At 38.6% G+C, this 18,965-nt stretch overlaps 2 protein-coding genes and 2 non-coding genes across 4 annotated transcripts; 2 read left to right on the forward strand and 2 right to left on the reverse strand.

The window, feature by feature from the left end:
- The first annotated feature begins 1,855 nt into the window (after positions 1-1,855).
- Positions 1,856-1,927, forward strand: Trnaw-cca. Its single transcript has one exon. It is a non-coding gene; the product is annotated as a tRNA-Trp (tRNA).
- A 2,670-nt stretch (positions 1,928-4,597) lies between these two features.
- Trnaw-cca lies at positions 4,598-4,669 on the reverse strand. Its single transcript has one exon. It is a non-coding gene; the product is annotated as a tRNA-Trp (tRNA).
- Positions 4,670-8,536: 3,867 nt separating this feature from the next.
- Positions 8,537-10,925, forward strand: LOC124154999 (WAS/WASL-interacting protein family member 3-like). Its single transcript, XM_046528746.1, has 2 exons — positions 8,537-8,773; positions 9,877-10,925. Exons 1-2 carry the CDS (start codon positions 8,600-8,602, stop codon positions 10,345-10,347), a joined length of 645 nt encoding a protein of 214 aa, XP_046384702.1. The 5' UTR covers positions 8,537-8,599; the 3' UTR covers positions 10,348-10,925.
- A 3,797-nt stretch (positions 10,926-14,722) lies between these two features.
- Positions 14,723-17,643, reverse strand: LOC124155000. The gene is made up of 2 exons (XM_046528749.1): positions 17,431-17,643; positions 14,723-15,508 (listed from the first exon to the last, which is right to left on the reverse strand). The coding sequence occupies exons 1-2, from the start codon at positions 17,518-17,520 to the stop codon at positions 15,128-15,130; spliced, it is 471 nt and encodes a 156-aa protein (XP_046384705.1). The 5' UTR covers positions 17,521-17,643; the 3' UTR covers positions 14,723-15,127.
- Positions 17,644-18,965: the final 1,322 nt, after the last annotated feature.

The following is an 18,965-nucleotide window of genomic DNA, read 5'->3' on the forward strand; positions in this document are numbered from 1 at the left end:
GTGATTAATGCTTGGGAGTTTTCAAATGAACCATTTATTCAATACTCGTATTTTTATTAGCTCTAACAGAAAGGCTAGTGAAAATAAATTATTTAATTATTTATGGAAATATCGTTTTGGTTATTCCCTTTTGAAACAAAAAAAAAACGGTTTCCAAGGTGGACTGCAAGCATAGGCAATTCTATCGATTTTCTACACTTTGACGTTTAGTCGATTAAAAACTCAAAATAATGGTTTCTTTATTCAACGTGGATTTTTTTGTCTAATATAACATAATGCATGAGAGGGAGACTTGATTACCATTGATTGTTCCCGACGAGACGTTGTAACCCTTTTGAATATTACGATTGTGGTAATTATGCAGTTTCCGGACACGCGTTATTTTGCGATTTGTTTTCTTCTAATATACTCAGAACAGTGTCCTGAAGACGAATATGTAATTTTTTGTGGCGGAAAATCTGGCAAATTAACCAAAAAGCGGAAAAGCAGGAAAATATTTTACGATAAAAAGTGATTACAAAGGTTTCGAAAATATTCGTAATTGTATGCCAAACACAATATTGAAAGTCTAGATATGTGATATGATGGTATGTGACATTTACACATTTGAATTAATATCAAACCATCATTTATGGACCCACTTATTTTTGGGGAGTGATTGGCCTCACTAGTCAGTCAAAAAAACTCATTAGTGAAAAAATTAATGCATGTTTCTCGCATTTTATGGCGCAATATTACCGGTAGGCGTCTGATACATTTTTCAAAGGGTTTTATGACTTCTCAACTTGGAAAGGAAAGCATTCCTCTGGATGCGGAAAGAAATACTCACGGGAGTGGCGCGAAAAAAATACGTTCAACCGGTCGAATCCGGAAGAAAGCAGTTTTATATTCGTTCCACGCCGGTGAGATACGTAATCCATGTGGTTTCCATCCAGCGTCTTGAGGAATCACTAGCTTAAATTGGCGTGAGAGGAAAAGTTTTTATTTTATTCGCGTACCTACGTGAGGAGATGGAATGTTGAAGGCTCTGAAGGTCGCGACTGATTTTGGGAGGATGACCAATGGCGGGAAAGGAGTACGTGCAAATCCCGCGGCGTTGAATGGCGGCCTTACCAACCGCTCACCTCTTGACCCCTTCGCCATCCAAGCACGCGACCAAAATTGGAATGGCAAGGAGTGATTTATGTGCGTTTGTTTTCATGTCGATAGAAAAGTTGGACTTGAACGCATATTCTAACAATGGACTTGTCTCTTCATAAACGTCTTGAACGATGTATTGGTTTCTTGAATGTTAAAAGAGTGCCCTCACTTTTCTGTCAAACAAATCATCAACCGAAAATTTAATGCACGAGAGCATCTGCTCCCATTGTGTTATGCAATCGGTAATTATACATTTTCCGGACACGCGTCTTTTTTTAGAATTATTTTTTTCTAAGATAGGTACTCGTAACAGTGTCATGAATACGAAAATGATAATTTTTGTGGCGGAAAAGGCGGCTAATTATCTAAAAAGAAAAAAAGCAGGAAAAATTTTTTTCGGTGAAAAGTGATTATTTAGGTGTTAAAAAACTTTCGTAACTAATTATACCAAACACAATGATGCAAGTATTTTCTAAATCGGATCATGGGCGTACCCAGCGAGGGGCAGCTGCACCCCCTCCGTAGAAGCAAATTCGCAAAAGTCTTTAACCAAAATCAGCACTGAATTGAAACGAAAGTATTCTACAAATTTTCTTTAAACCCGCGAAAAATGATATGTATTTGTAGGTATAAGATATGTAACTAAAATAAAACTATTTTTTTCAAGGAAATAATCTCATAAACTGTACTTTCTTAAAATTTGATTTTCTGAAGCGACTCCGTGGCGCAACGGTAGCGCGTCTGACTCCAGATCAGAAGGTTGCGTGTTCAAATCACGTCGGAGTCAATAAATTTTTGCCGGTCTCGGTGGCGGTGAGGCGAAGTGTTTGCCTGTCACAAAAGAGGAAGCGGGTTTGATAGGATATCGATAGATTTAATGTTGCATAGTTCGATAGATAAGCTAGATTTCGATATTAAATTTATTAATACTGATACATGAGAATAATCAGGATTTCAATAAATTTATTTCATGAAACGTAGGTTTTCGCAGCGATATTCATTTGTATCGGTGGCTTTCGGGAGCAGCTGCGGATTTCGCTTTGTAAAGCGAGCTTTCGCGGCTATTACAGGGCGCATCATCAGGCGATGAATAAAAATTTGGAGGTGGATGTCATTTTTATGCTCGTCAACTCTCCTCACTCTAGATTTCACTTCATCCCCTTATGATAATGGCCGCGGAAGCTCGCTTGACAATGCGTAAAGGCCGTTTTACACGGGGCACTGAATTGCGCAGGTTAGAACTCCATTAATTTCTAAAATGGCGCGGAATTGAGCGAATGCATGAACGAAATTAGAACAGGGGCTATTTTGCCGTCTCGCATCCACGCATTCTCGCATGTGTTCTAGCAATTCACCGCTTTCCACGAAGCAATTTTGATTGCGCCTTCGCACGTACGTCAGATTGCGCAATTCCGTGTACCGTGTAATACGGCCTTAATACTCAGCTGCTATTGAAAGCCTCCGATACAATTAAACTCATTTCGTTTACTAATTATTTATTTTAACCATTATCAAATAAATGTTGGGGCTTCCAAGTTGATTCGTCGCAAAATGGTTGAAGGCTAAACTATGCGCAACTCTACTTGAAAAACAATCGGCCCGTAAGTGAACGGTCTTAAAAAATTGATTTTTATGAAACCTTTATGATCATATCAAAGGATACAATGGAGTGCTTATGGAAGAAATGAAAAGAATAGTGGAGGTTGATAGTTAGTAGACCTATATTAATGGAGGATATTAAGTAAAAACACTTTGCACTTTTACACACAGATATTTATTTAAAAACATGTTTCACTGCACTTCAGCGTCATCAGGGCTCTTACCTTACCTTAGAGTCAGACCTACTTTAGAGTCTTATCTAGTCTTCCTTAGAGTCTTAGAATCTTACCTGATGATTGCTGAAATGCAGTGAAACATGTAGAATAATTCTTCGTTAAATCTTTCGCGGGTAATGGTAATGTTCAATAATTTGAGGGGCCTGAAGCCGTTATTTCTTTCTTTTAAATAAAATAAATTATATTTACGAAGCATTCTTTGTCTATGATTTAGAATCTTTTACATTAATCATTCGTTCCAACGTGCAGCTCAAAATTCGCTAACGATTTGGGGCAGCGTATAGTCATTTCCAACATACGTCCGTCATAGTTATTGGGTAAAATCGGGTACAATTTAGCGTAATAACCAATTTAAAAAAAATACTCAATTTTGTATTTCAATAATTTAGCCATTAATTTAATTTGAAGTCTTTTTAATGATATTTTTTTAATGTATAATAATATTATTCTCTCCGTTGAGGAGAGAATTTCTCGGAGCTCTCACCGAGGACGACATTGGGATCGCCCCCGAGGCACGCGTGACTGAAGCGTTTTGCAATCCTTGGGCACGACCTCACGTGCGACGTAATTCTCGATTCCACATCGCTAGGAGATTTTGAATTAAAGCCAATCGCGCCTAACGTTGATTAGTCCAAAAAAAGGTGGAGAATCAAACACCCCGAAGACATGAGGTTTCACTTCATCCCCTTATGATAATGGCCGCGAAAGCTCGCTTGACAATGCGTAATACTCAGCTGCTATCCAAAGCCTCCGATACAATTAAATTCATTTCGTTTCCTAATTATTTATTTTAACGTTTCGGAGGACGACTTGTCTCCCATCCCCAAGGCTGTGTTACTTTATGGAAGTCCAATTTTACACTGAACTCAAGTAAAGTTTTAAATTTAAGTTTTTATATTTTTGAACTGATTTGTTTCTGTTCAGTGTGAAATTGGACTTCCATAAAGTAACACAGCCTTGAGGATGGGAGACAAGTCGTCTCCCGAAACATCGGCTTGCATAAAAGCATTAACCTGGCTGCAAACCCGAGAAATATTCGTCATTCCAGTGTTTTTTTATAGGGAATGCTGTAAATGTTTATGGGTGGAATAAAGGGTCTGGCACTTAGTAGGTTAAGATGGTGAAAAGTGCCCCCAGATATTTTGAAAAATAAAAAATGTACACTTGAACTGCATCAAAATTATGTTTCCCCAAAGTTTTAGGCCTTAACTATGGAAATTAACTAAAAAAATTGAAACACGATTCTTAGTTTTTTTTAACCACATCTCCAGTTTTTATTTTTTAAAATCCTTTTCTTGATTTTAAACATTATATACTATTACGTTCCACCATCCTGATTTTTTTTCAAAAATATTTGACCGAAACTAAACTTTTACATAAGTTTGAAATTTTCAACATTAAATTAAAAACTTTAGGATACAGCAGAGTCGCTGAAAAAATATATGTTGTTACTCCTGAATCAAAATATAATCCTAATTTTTTCAGATTTTTAAAATTGGGGGAACTCGGTCTAAAAAACGAACAGCAGTTTTGCGCCGTTTGCATCTACGTATTCCAGGAGGATATTTATGGTGACAGGCAAACACTTCGCCTCGCCGCCACCGAGACCGGCAAAAACTTATTGACCCCGACGTGATTTGAACACGCAACCTTCTGATCTGGAGTCAGACGCGCTACCGTTGCGCCACGGAGTCGCTTAAAGGAAACCACACTTTAAGAAACTACAGTTTATGAGATTATTTCCTTGAAAAAAATAGTTTTATTTTAGTTACATATCTTATAGCTACAAAAACATATAATTTTTCGTGGGTTTAAAGAAAATTTGTAGAATACTTTCGTTTCAATTCAGTGCTGATTTTGGTTAAAGACTTTTGCGAATTTTCTTCTAGGGAGGGAGTGCAGCTGCCCTTCGCTGGGTACGCCCATGATCCGATTTAGAAAATACTTGCATCATTGTGTTTGGTATAATTAGTTACGAAAGTTTGTTAATACCTAAATAATCACTTTTCACCGAAAAAATGTTTCCCTGTTTTTTTTTTCTTTTTAGGTAATTTGCCGCCTTTTCCGCCACAAAAATTATCATTTTGCAAAAATCAAACATTATCATAAAAGCATTAACCTTGCTGCAAACCCGAGAAATATTCGTCAGAAGTATTCACCAGGGAAAATTAAAATCGTTTATTAACCACTGGAATAGTTGTAAACGGCGCAAACGGTGCACAGTTTCCCCCCCTACTCCTTCTGGTTTATACGTTCAGGTATTTAAGACGATCTATCAATTTACTCCTCGCCTGAGGATGACGCAGTGCGTCAAAACCGTGGTCGTGATCGAATAAATATTTATGTGGAAAAACAAAGTTTAATTTTCATTCAACCAGTGGAATACGTAGGTACCCCATATTAACCATATTTTGAGGCTACCATCCTACACTGCTTCAACAAAACTGGTGCTGACAATATATGATAAAATTTTTCTTTACTTAAATTCAGTAATTTTTTTATTATTTGTTATCGTCGGTGCATTCAGTTTTTAGAATTTTGGATCGCTTCTATCGTCAGCGCTGCGAGTGGTGACTTTTGTAAAACTATTTAAAAACGTGATGTGTGACAATATTTTTAGTGAGCGACAAGAGAATTTTTTGTGGTATTCTTGATTTTTCCATTTATTCAATACCGTGCGAGCCACTTCATTGGCAGGGGCTGCGTTTTCGTCTGTATGGAATATAATTTACGGCATAGGCGGAACTAGGGGAGCCACGGGGGCATGTGCTCCCCCCAGACCCTTAAAAAATATGCAAGATTTTTAATACGGTCCCATTATCATTGCGTTCATTTTGTATTACGAGGTACCCTTGTGCCCCTCCCTCAGAACGAAATCCTGGGTACGGCCTTGCTTGTGCCCCCCCCCCAGAAAGAAATCCTGGATCCGCCCCTGAAATACGGTACATGTAAGCTTCACGTTTTTCAGAATAAATTTAACGACTATCTCAAGTAATTAAATGGAATTAGAATTAAATAATGAATGTGTCGCTTCTCCCTCCAATATGCGCGTCTTTTTATTCTATTTTAAATTAAGAAGTCAAGCATACATATACTGGTTATCTTCTAGAGTCTTCTCCTGGGTCTTCTATTCTTAATTTTTACTATCTACGTACCTACGGAGCTGGACCATGAAATACGAAGACGGTTCGTAATTGATCCAATCGTTTACCTTTATTTGTGGAATTAGGATACTTCGTTTCAACCACATGGTTCCTGCACGCTGAAGCGTTCATTATTTTTCCCGAGGTCACTTTTACGATTACAGCGGTGGTTGAGCATTGCCCTGCGGTTAGCAGTAAAGTTCTTTCTTTTACACCCCTATTCACTGCTGTTCGGAGAATGGATTATTGTTGTCGATAGATAGGTTTATTTTTTGCCACGAAATGAAGTATCTGTTGAAGTACCTCGAGGATCTCATCTTCTTTAAACGGTAATTTTGGCTTGATGGTGGGATCACCTTTGGAAAATAATGGTAGTATTGCATAGCTTTCCGAATAACAAACTGTGGTAATGAAGAACTCTTGGTACATCAAGTAAAATGCAATAATGGTAAAGTATAAATACAAAGGCGATATAATTTGAATTTGAGGAATTTTATTTTTTTAATTATAGTAATATAATTTAAAACATTAAATTGAAATTTAAGCCGCTATATTTATTTGGTATTCTCGCCATTCAGCCAGTCACATGTAAACATTGAATATTTTTCATTTTGTTTCATACGTCGCTAAATAAATGAGCTAGGAAGTTTTTATCGAGTGATTATGATTGATAATGAAAATATTTTTTTCGTTAATACTATGTTGCAGAGTCATCCGAGAACATAATTTCTTTACGCAGCGATTTTGTGATTGTCGCAGTAAAAAAAGGAGAATTTTATAAAAATATCTCAAAAATCGAAGTACAAAAAAACCTAAAGGACAAAAAAAAAACAGAAAATGCAAATAAAAATACTACTACTATTTACTCTTCATAAATACAAGTTATAAAAAAGGGGACCAATTGGTACAGCAAGCGTGGATAGATTCTGAGTTTGTCTGCAGCTCAGAGGTGATATGGTCGTGAATCGTTAATTTCAAAACAAATATTGATTCTGTGAGCATCACCATCTGTTGGCCTTTTAAGATTATTGGTTCTTCACACAGTTAGAGATAGAAATCACGGCGATTCTTGTCGTTCAAAGTCATTTTATCTTGAATTAAGTTTAGCGATGCCTTTTGATGATTTGGTAAGTAAACTTTTTCATGTTGACGGCGTGGATGAATAGACAGTTTAAAATATTTCAAGATCATATCACCATATTATGCTTTGGGATTATTTTAAACTACATTTTACGGTATGGTATTACCCAACCGAAGCCGTTATTTTTGGCATGAATCAAGAAGAAGAGTGAAGTTTCATTAAGAAATACCTAAATTAAAATTTATGAAGCCATAATGCCACCAGTGATACTGTAGGTATCTGAGATCTGGACTTAAAGAGACCAAATTTAAAATAGCCTCATTGCACTTGAGACCAACATTTTACGCGCAGTAATGGGAGCTTAAAGTTTTAAAGGATTTCGGGAAATGAGGGAGACTCTGGTACCTGTAGAACTCTACTCCAACTTTGATATAGTTGTACTCGCCAATTGCAGATGTTAGCTATGGGTAATACGAGTATGTCTACTAAATTATTGGTGTAGTAGCTGAGGGAAGATCTTATTACGTGCTATTATCAGCAGAATATTATGAAACTGATTATGCTAAGGAACCTTTGAACGATCATACTAGGATAGTAGTTTATTTTGACATTTGATTTGCATTTTAAAAGTTCTGAAATACATGAATCCACAAAATAGCCTGAATTATCTTATGAAATATATATATATGCATAAAGTAATACCTAATTGATTGAAATTGGATATTAATTTAAGATAAAATTTGGCTAGCATTAAACTTCCTGAGACTCATCAATCTAAAAAGTAGCCAGGACTATTTTTTAAATTATATCTGGGAGCCCCTGAGTAATCAAAAAATAACAATGAAGTATCTTATTCCATTAAAGCCTTACAATGTTATCTTCTACAATTTATCCAAATTAATGGAATATAGGTAATCCAGATGGCCTATACTTGTATTGGCATTTGTATCTCTACCTCTATTGCTCATGGATTGCCATGACATTTTCCGTCAACTTATATATATTCTTAATCCCGATCAAAACATCAACGGAAAGCTTTATCTTGATCTACCCCAAGTAAATACGAATTATTTGGGATCGGAATAAACGGAGTGAGCGAGCACCTTAAAGGTGTTGACTATTCCGTCACTATACTTCCATGCATGCTCCATCTCTAGAAGGAATCAGGAAAGGGGGATTTTTATGAGGAAGAGAAGGACGCTCAAGTGACTTGGGTACAATGCGTCATCTCCGCGTGGATAATGGAATAAAATAAATAACTCGTCCGCAGTACTACCCACGTGTCGGGGCGTCTTTGTTGTTCTTTGCAGCATCATCCTAAGGCTGGCAATAGAGGATAAAAAGGTTACCTCCTTCGACAGCTTCTCTGTGAGACGTTCGCCGTCCACGGGAAGTGGCGGATGTGTGACAGCCGTCTTGTTTTCTCCGTTCTTCCGCCTGCGATTTCCACCTCGCCTGCGCAACCCGAAACCTTTGCCAAAATGTTATCCCATCGGATGCCGCTCTGGTTGTTGCAGTGTTTGGTCATCTCGTCCGTGGCAGTTCAGTGCTCTGCTGGCCACTTGCCGCTCCCCGTAAGTTTATTTTTTGACTGTGATACTTAGTGATGTAGCGCGCAATTGAATTTAGTCCCTAGTAATCACCAAAATGTTTACTACTTCTGTGGTTTAAAATGCTTGAATTCTTATAAAAATAAACCTTCCCCTCAGTTCTTGGTGATAATAATAATAAAATTAATTGTGACTCAATTAACTTTCTCATTTGGCCCGTAAATAAGTAAGTAAGACTTGATGGACTGCCCTGCATTTTATTATTTTTATTTATATTTTGAAACTAATTGTGACTCAATTAACTTTCTCATTCGACTCATAAGTTGGTAAGTAAGACTTGATGGACTACCCTGCATTTTAGATTTTTTTGTATTTTCCGTTTTTTGGTTCTTACGATCTTCATGCTGCGATTTTTGCGATATTTTTTGTAAAATTCTATAAATTTAGCACGACAATAACAAAATCAATTTTCAATATCGAGATTCTCGGACGGCTCTGCGACAGAGCATTAGCGAAAATAACAATATCATTTTTCATGATAATCATTCAAGATCAACTTCCTATCTCATTCATTTAGCGAGATCTTTTCTTTTTTACCTTCGTGTTTACGCTCATATTGCATTGAATTCTCAGAAGCAAATCGTTGAATAGTTCTGTTGATGGAGGCTTCCGCGAAGTGGTGCAGTAGGCTCATCTTGATTTCCGGGTTTTCCTCTGCGTCACGACAGTTTCGCAGGCGTTGCAGTAGGTGTCTTCAACTTTTTAATGCAAGTCAAATGTTATAATAAATATATATCCAATTTTGATCAATTATGGGCTACTTTATATGTATGTTGTATACTTCATGAAATTATTCAGGCTATTTTGTGGATTCATACATTTCAGTAATTTAAAAATGCAAATCAAATGTTAAAATAAACTACTATCATAGTAGGATCATCCAAGGATTCCCTGACATAATCCGTTATATAATTCCGCTACTAATGCCACATAATAATATCTTCCCTAAACTACTAGACGAATAATTGAGTAGACATACTCGATCCGCCCATATCTTAGTATTTATTCTCATATTGTATTGAAATCTCCAAAGCAAATCTTTAAATAGGTATTTCTTCTATTCGCAGAGGGAGGCGAAGGATATCAAAGGATCTGAATACCCCGTTGACTTCGAAGCGAGCTTGATACCTTCTGAAGGACATGCCGGAAACGGTAGGCTGTCATCGGACGATTCGTTGGTGTTGGCGTCGCCTCACGTCAGGATCCGCCGTCAGGGTCCTCCACCGGTGCCTCCAGTGCCTCCGGTACCACCACCGCCCCCGCCTGAAGTCCGGGTTCCGCCTCCCATTCCGGTCCCGCCACCTCCACCGCCAGAAGTCCGGGTTCCGACCTCCAGCGGTGGTGGCGGTAGTTCCTTCTTCCCCTTCAGGACCTCGGGCTATTCTTTAAGTGGGGGAGGTTTCTTCCGATACCCGTCGGGGTTTAACAGCGTGAGGAGGAGACGCCCGTACTACGGCGGTGATGTTTTCCAATCTTTCTTCCGCCCATTTCTCGCTGCCAAGGAAAACCTTAAGAGGGCATTCGGTATCTATTTCTGATAGCAGTGAATCCAGAATAGGAGACATGGGGGAGACTAAAGGGCTCTCTGCTCCTGTATGTATTCGACAATTGAATAAAATATTCATTTTATTTAGGGTAAATAGGTCATACTGATGTAGTCGGCTCTTGCCCCTCTCCGGATCCTCCACAGATTTATGATGACCTACTTTTTTGTCATTTGATTGTGTGTCTCAACATCGACATTAATTATCTTGGTCTTTGGTAGTGAACGTGATAATAAATATACCGTATGTTCTTATATTATATTTTTACTTGTAAATGTCACGTCTTGCAATAAAAGAGCCAGAAGTTTTTTATAGCTACACATTTTTTTTTTAATTTTTGGCTATCTTTTGAATATTTTGCACGATTTTAGGCTCACAGAGTTTTTCATTCTATCATTGCACATCTTGTTGAGTGCGCACATAAATCATTTTGGAGACGATTGAGAGTCTGTCACAATAAGGGTCAGATTTTCCCTTCAGGCTGAACAAGTCTCAGCTTAGAGCCTCAAGATCAAGAGAGGCCTAAAGTCAAATTAAAAATTAAACTATTCTAAAAACAGTGATCACTAATGCATCGAACCAAAAGAGGTGAAATTCTACGCGTTGTAATAATAGGTAAACATAAAAATTATGCCAAGCAAGGCTATTCGGGCTTCTTGCCGGGTTGTCTCTCTCCATTACGCCGGCATTTCGGAACCCCAGTCATGTTCCATCTTTAGGGCAAGAGAGCCATTTTGGATGGAGGAGAGGAAATAAAGCTCTAAAGACTATAAAAGATTATGATTGTCTGAGAAGAAAAAAAGAGTTTGCGACATCACACCTGTGACGTCATGGCAAAATTAGCAGTGCCGGAACGCGCTATTCTTAACTTTTTTTATAAGTGAAATACTACCCTGTGTTTCAATTATTTAAGAAAATATAAAATAAAAAAAATCGAAAAATATTTTTATTTTGGTTGCGAATTATACCTATTAGAAATTTTGAGGCGCCAAAAATTGTTAAAAGTGCTTTTTTACTACTATGTCTTTTCTTAACCAGTTGATTAGCACCTCCGGTGTTAACCAACCCATTCCTCATCCATGTAAATGCATAAATATTTAAAATATATTGAAGTAATTTTGGATGTTTTAAATTTCTTATCCATCGCCGTAATCACGTAAGATTAAACTGGATTTTTGTGAAATTTCTCGGGAAAACCGGGAATTATGCATAATTTCTTTTGCTTCATTGGCTGGACAGTGGAATCCTGTGGCGTAACTATGGGGGGATGAGAGAATGTATAATAAATATAATCCCAAAACCCCCCAAACCCTCAGAGAAATAAAAAAAATATTTTAAAATCTTGTCTGGATTTGATATTTAAAAACTGCTGATAAAAAACTTTAAATTGAATTTTATATGCCAAAATGATGTAACATTCATATTTAGGCATGTTATTTTTCAAAAATGTATGTTATTTTTCAAAAATTTTCCTGATTTTGCCCGATTCCTGGGGGGGGGGGGGGTAGCCCCCACTAACCCCTCTTATTCCCCCCAAAGCCCTCTCATTCCCCCAAAGCATATTCCTAGTTACGCCACTGGTGGACACCCTGAATAAGTTTTAAACGAGTAATCCATCAGCGAAACAGATCGGTTGAGCGGACTCCATGCGTCCTCTTAAGCAGACACTAGGATATCTTCGGATGACCTCCCTCCTTCCAAAACTAGGGAAATCGTGCAGTCAGTAGCCATATATGTGCCGACGCACAGTGGGCTAGAATCGAAAAAAGCTGGCCTAAACCTCAAAAATGTTTTTTTTTGCTAAAAAGTTGAAACTTCGCATACTAAGTTTCAAATAAATTTTGCATAACTTAACTGATTATTTTTTTCTTCTGCCCTCACCTTAAAAATATATTTGAGGTCAAAGTTGAACAAATTTAGCGAAATACGACCACCCTAGATTTTTTCTGAAAATAGCAAAATTTATCCTCGTGCAGTGGTTTCATTAACAGTTTTATTGACATATATGTTATACCATCTTAATTAACACTTTTTTTCTTACATTTGGAGGGTTTTTAATGATTTTTATCACCATTAGCCATAGATATATAACAAAATGGCGGAGCCTGTTTTCAGTCAATTTTTTTTGTAAACGCAGATAAAAAAGTAGATACTTACGCCGACTTCCGCCAAGTGACTTATACCACGTCGTTTTATGAAGCTTCTCCATTCTGAGTCTAAAGAAAAATCTTGCACCAACTCGCAACCCCGAATTTTACATCGTTTTTTCGAGCGTGCGGTCGACTCCGGTTCTGGCCGGCGCAGAGGAGCAGAGTACCGTGACGTGCCAAGCGTGTGGATGCGATATCGCCACCTTCACTTTTATATGTGGATAATTGATAAAGTAGTGATAGAAAATAATCACCAGAAAGTAAAATTAATAAATATTGCTATGAATGACTCTTATTATACAATCGCTGGGCACTGCAAGAGATACAATGTCAAGCTTCTTTCTTTGACTGCATTCCATATACTACTACGGAGAAAGGACGTACATCGAGTACTTAACATAGAGAAACGGACTCTTTTAGTAACAAACAAACTCTCTTTCTAGGCAAGGGGCGTTCATGCTCCATGGCCTCCTCATTTCAGCCTACCATTGCTATTTAAAGGTATACGTCGCTATCTATAATGAGCAACAAGTTACCAATATCCCCATCTTCCAACAATAGGAGATTCAATTTTCTTTCATGATGGAGCGAGAAAAAATTCTATGTCATACAATATTTTAGTTTTATTTTAGTTCACAGGTCTCACTTAGTATGCACACTTTTTTATATGAAGTGAGCACAGAATACAAGCACACATGTTCACATAGCATTTATACACATTATGCCCAATTTTACTTTTTTATATGAAATTTCTCTGTTAAATACACCGTTTCAATATATTGAGTGCGCACAGTATAAGTCCTCACTTTCAGTTTACACATAAAATATATTTTTATGTCAAATAGTAATTTATTTTGCTTATCTTATGGGGTTTCTGATGAGAACACACCTTTTGTATGCAGTAAATGCACAAAATATACACATACATATGGGGATCAGTAAACATGGAGTAATATTAATTTGTCAATAAATGTAGTGAAACGTTTTGTATTTATATCAGGGAAAACCTTTATGATATTGAATTATGGGAATTATTTCATAATTTGAGAATAAATAGTCTTGCACTTGTGAATGAATTGTTGGCGATTCCACGACGAAGTGATTTTTTTGTCTTGGCGATGAAAATAAACCCAGAAGAATCCCTCTAGAATAGTTTCTCAGTGATTCAATGCATTTATGCTTTTATGTTATGAATCGACGCGACGGCCGTTAATGATATCACATAAGGAAATGTCGCTAACGTAATTTATGTCACGGGTCAAAATGAATGCTATAACTGGCGTAGAGTATCTTCAGATACAAGATGCAGACATTAGATAGCAGTATCGTCATTGGTGATAATCGACGGGATATGAATATTACCGATTTTATCTATCCACCATTATGAGATATGAAGTGAAACACTTTCCACTTTCACTTCATATCTCATAATGGATCTCCACAAAGTATCTGCCTCATCCATCCGATTTATCCACCATTACTATTTTAATGCAGAAATCAGTTAGTCTTATGAATAATTTATATATTTTCAAGCGTAGGCCTCGTACGAAAAAAAATAACAATTTTTATCATTAAAAATTTCTCAAGGAAAGTTTTCCTTGAGCATTAAAAAAAATTATTAATGGGAATATGCTGGAATCCGTCATTATTCAAGAGGTAACATATATAGTTGAATATTTATTCTCGTAGCTGCCTGGGTGGCACAGCACACTGTTACACGTACAACATTACATTAACAACTAAGCTACTGCGAAAAATGGGTTGCTCATTACGAAAATATTTTTGTCCCCGATTTTAACGTGCCATGTCTTCTTTACCCGGGCTGTTTAAATAAAATTTTATGAAATCACAAAACGATCGCTTTACAATCAATATGAATAGCAAACTCTATGAGGTTATGCCTGAAACAACCTCTTAACCTCTCCCGAACAAACCAAAGTTGCGTGGCACAATCCCATGGATCGGCAACCTACAGCTCGCGAGCCGCATGAAGCTCTTTCGACGTCAAAGTCAGATTGCGACCTTCATGTTCAATTCGCTAAAAATGATAGTAATATTATTTTATTTTCAAAACTCAAAAATATATTGCGAACTGAATCAAAAACAAAGAATGCAGAGAGGAGAGAGGATAAGTCGTCCCTTTAATAAATACATTATTCCCGGTATTCAGGCTCGGAACGGGGGGGGGGGGGGGTAGGGGGAAGAGGCCGAGATGACACGTGCCCCAGACGGCAGATTCCAGGGGGCAGCAAAATTTGAAACGCTTATTTTAAAAAGTTACTTAAATTTTATAACTAAATCATGTAACAAAAATAATGGACTCATAAATCATTAAAATATAATTTTAATAAAACTTCTTAACAGCAAACATATTGTGAGTAATTTCAGCTATCGTATCTCAAAAAAATAGCTTATGGATGTATTATATTTCAGGGGTCGGGGAAGGGGAGGGAGGGAACGGGGAAAGATTAGGAGAAGGGGGGAGCGGATAATTGATCTTTCCCCCCCCCGGACAAAACTCCTAGTTCTTATAGTCAAATTAAAAAATACTGTCGAAATGTATCTGCGCGGCTGTTTGCATAACTCTTGGGCTCTTGCGTCTCAAGTGGTTGCCGACGCCCACCCTAGCCGAAGAAAAAGTTGACCAAATCCCTCTTGAAGGACTCCACTCCGCCGAAAAAGGAAGAGATGGGATCGCTCCTGTAGTATGATCCGCGGCGGCCGTAGTACGGACGTCCGAATCCCCTGGGAGGACCAGCGAAAGGGTTGGAGAACGAGAAGGGATTGAAACGAAATGCTGAGGGGTTGATGAATCGGAAAGGCCCGCCCGGCACCCTCAAAGTGGCCGTGTCCGTGCTCGGTACGTCTGGATCCCGGATATTCGGGACACGCACTTGTGGATCCGGTATGGGCGGAACGGGGATAGGTGGGTCCGGCGGGTCCTGGCGACGCCGTCTCACTAACAGCGGTGCAACCGGAGACCCGGGTTCTTCGCCAGCGGACGTCTTCGTCAGCAAGGATATGATGGAGGAGCGTTGATTGCCATGCGAATGAAAGGGAGAGAGCAATGAAGGTAGTATGGTGTATTTGAGACCACATTTACATATCACCCCGTAAACCGCATTATTAATAATGAAAATAAATTAATTCCCTTAGGATAACATCAATGGACGTATGGCGGGGGTATTCTTGCCCGGCCAAGGAGGTTGTAAATATTTGTAGGGGGCACCACTGGTTCCGAGCGTGGAGCGAAGTGTGGCCGGAATGAGGGTGCTTGGGTAAGATAGCCACGCCCACTTTGACCAAAACATCGACAATCCCATAAGGGTCAATGCATTCTATTCGGTGAGATTTTTGGTCATAACTCATTAAGACATTAAAATAGCACATGGAACGCACAATGTAAACCTTTTTTTCTTACTTCATTGGTAGACTTCGTAAAGTTATGTCTCAAACATCTTTTCCCAAGGAAAAATGATTATGAGTCACCATGGTTACATTCTACAACCAGCTCGGCTGAAAATAAAATTTTACGAGCGTAAACTGGTCTTTTCCCTGCACTTACACTTGTATTTGATTTTATTACAACCAGTGGAAATCTAACAATTACAGTATAAAAGTCTATTTTCAAGGATATTCCCACTAGTAAAGTGGCAAGCAGACACAGTGTTTATACATCAATAGAAGTATCCCGAATGATGGGAAAAATCCAACAACAATCACGGGCGAAATAGTAGTGATTGTAGTAGCATTCTTCACTCATTGTGGTGCATTTTCAGAGCACAACATGACGAGCCACATCAAAATCTCAGTAGTCATCACATCAGTCAAACATCGGGCGTCCCGCTCAGTAATCGTTCCATTCAAATCCTCTATCTCCTTGATATCTCATCTAGAAATTTCTTTTCCCCACCCAACGTGATTGGCACAACGTCTTTCTCTTCCTCTCCGTTCTCTACGCCTTCTCTATTCCATTCACTCCCCTATCTCCTACCCCTTTAGCCTTTCTCGTCCTCCTTCTTAAGTGTCCATATTTCCGCACCGTAAAAGGCTACACTTAGATCAGAACCTTCACTAGGCTTTTCTTTTAAATTCTACCGTACTTGCCGGCCCCGGCGCCGGGGTAAAGTCCCCGACTGCTAACCTAGAGGTCGCGGGTTCGAATCCCGCCTGGATGGCTTGACCACCATCCAGGGCATGGATGTTTGTGAATGTCAATCAAGTTAATTGCAAGAGAGGACAATGTTGTCCTAAAGTCGCTTGAATAATAAAGATGAAATTATTATTATTATTACGATCCTCTCATAAGTTCCCTCCTTTCTCTAAAGCAAATCTCTTCCTTGTGTTCTTCCATCTGCATCGGTTTTCCTCAATTCCCTCCAGACCCATATCCCGAACTCCTCAAGCCTTTTCTTGTCTTCTTTCCACAGCCTCATTTCCCTACCTTACGCCCTACACTCCAGATGGGACTCTTCACTATTCTTTCTTAACACACTTGCATAGCAGTTCTCTCATAGACCTTTCCTGTCTGGGATCGCCTCCTTTGGGAACCAAGTTTCCTCTCCTCGCTCACCATATCTATCACTTCGTTGTCCCTCTACCTCTCCTTTCATTTAACTTTCCCTATTCTCCTCCGTTCCCTATTCTCGCCTATTTCCCTATTCTCGCCTATTTCCCTATTCTCGCCCGAATAAAGGCATATTTTTATTATTATTTTCCCGATCTCCTCAAGTCTTTTCTCGCCGGCCTTTCTCAGCGTCCACGTTCCAGATGAAAAAAAAAATTGCTCAATATTTCTTATCGCATTTTAAATTGACGATTAATTTTTTTAGCACTTATAATTAAAATTTTTTGGTAACGATATTTTGTTTAGAGTGCTCAGAAGAAGGAGGGGCATCCCAAACATTAAAGAGTGAGGTTTACTCACGGGAAGCGCGTGATTTCCTTGAATGCAGCACAAAGCCAGCAGCAGGAACAGCAGTAGCGCCTTTGGGTTGGCCACGGGGTTGAACTTCATCTTTCCTTATGTATCTCAGTTGCTGTAGCTCGCTATAGCGGTGCCTAACGTGGAGTACCACTGAATAGGAGTAGGCCCCGGCCGGAGAACCACTGACCGGCACCTCTTCTCTCGGTGACCCAAGTTCCGGGACTATCTTCGCAAACTAAGGAATCTTCGAGTTTTATACTTCCTCCCAAGGCACCCTCGTCGTGCCTTCGAGGGAGGATATCTTCAACACATTAGTTTCATCCCTCCTTCGCCGAATCCCATCCAAAGAGGAAGTCCTTGGTCCGTCCCACGTGCCTCCCCCTACTTCGTGCGTACCGGCAGAGATTCGTCTAAGGTGAGGCACGGATTCGGAGGGAAGATGGGTGTGGAAATTTCAACGAGCGTATATTGATGCTTGAGGCGTTAATGGTAGTGACGGCCCGGAGCCGCTCTATGTGACCAACACCGCCCTGTCTTTTTTCCCTCTGTCTGATTTCACATATCACGCAATTACGGAACAACTAGTGGAGACAGAAACTTGCGGTTTTCTATACTGCATTCAGGATATGTGTATTTAAATAGGAAATGGAAAAATATGAATCTATTATCTCCCTCAGGTTATCGTGGAATTCCTGCAGGACGTTGGCTACCAATTACTTACCTCCAAGGAAAACAATTACTTTTACAGCGATCAATCGAGAGCTCCACTTTTCTTCCACAATTACCAGTATACTATCTAAGAAACTCTTAATCCACCTTAAGAAGATTTATATCTCCCACTCGTTCTGTCTCTACTGATGACGTATTATTACCATAAACCTTAGGTTATAATTGTGAAATTTTCAGTTGACCCTGGCAACATTTGTCGGTGTCTCAAACTTGCAAACTTTTCCTCGGCATTATCTCTTATCATAATATTTTTTGTATTTGAAGAACACGCCAATGCTGAAAAAGGTCCATTCTATCTCTCTTACAAGTTTCTGTAAGATGCTTCTAATGTGAAGTCGATTGAATAAGTTGAAATTGATTGATCCAAAATAAGAGCGGAAAAATCAAACTTCATCGAGTTAATTTAACAGAAGTGTATTGCAGTGTAAATGTGCTTTCATAATAATAATAAAATGCCTTTATTCGGGCGAGGTTGAGACTGGAAAGTCCCCTCTTCCACCTAACCCCTCGATAACGTCAATGCAAGCATATTATAAAATATTAGACAAACGTTTACAGTACCAAGAATATACAATATACACTGTTTGTGAAATGTCAAAAAATATAAACAACTATATGTGAAATTTTTGTGTAAAAAAGATTTAAGCTGGTGGGAAAAAACATGAGGATAAGGGTGTAATATCCTTCAGCGAAAAAACCCACTGCAGGAAAACGCCCACACAAGAAGGGGGGCGTGAAAAATCTGCGAAAACCTACTGAGTGAAAGCTAATGTCATGTTACATGCAAAATACAACATAGTTCATGA

Source organism: Ischnura elegans, chromosome 3 (assembly GCF_921293095.1).
Source record: "Ischnura elegans chromosome 3, ioIscEleg1.1, whole genome shotgun sequence".
In the NCBI taxonomy this organism is placed as follows: domain Eukaryota; kingdom Metazoa; phylum Arthropoda; class Insecta; order Odonata; family Coenagrionidae; genus Ischnura; species Ischnura elegans.

Coding starts and splice junctions, on each gene's coding strand:
- LOC124154999 (XM_046528746.1), top strand. CDS start 8,600: ATGTGTGACAGCCGTCTTGTTTTCTCCGTTCTTCCGCCTGCGATTTCC. Junction 8,774..9,876: donor CTGGCCACTTGCCGCTCCCC/GTAAGTTTATTT, acceptor TTCTATTCGCAG/AGGGAGGCGAAGGATATCAA.
- LOC124155000 (XM_046528749.1), bottom strand. CDS start 17,520: ATGAAGTTCAACCCCGTGGCCAACCCAAAGGCGCTACTGCTGTTCCTG. Junction 15,509..17,430: donor AAGGAAATCACGCGCTTCCC/GTGAGTAAACCT, acceptor TTGCTGACGAAG/ACGTCCGCTGGCGAAGAACC.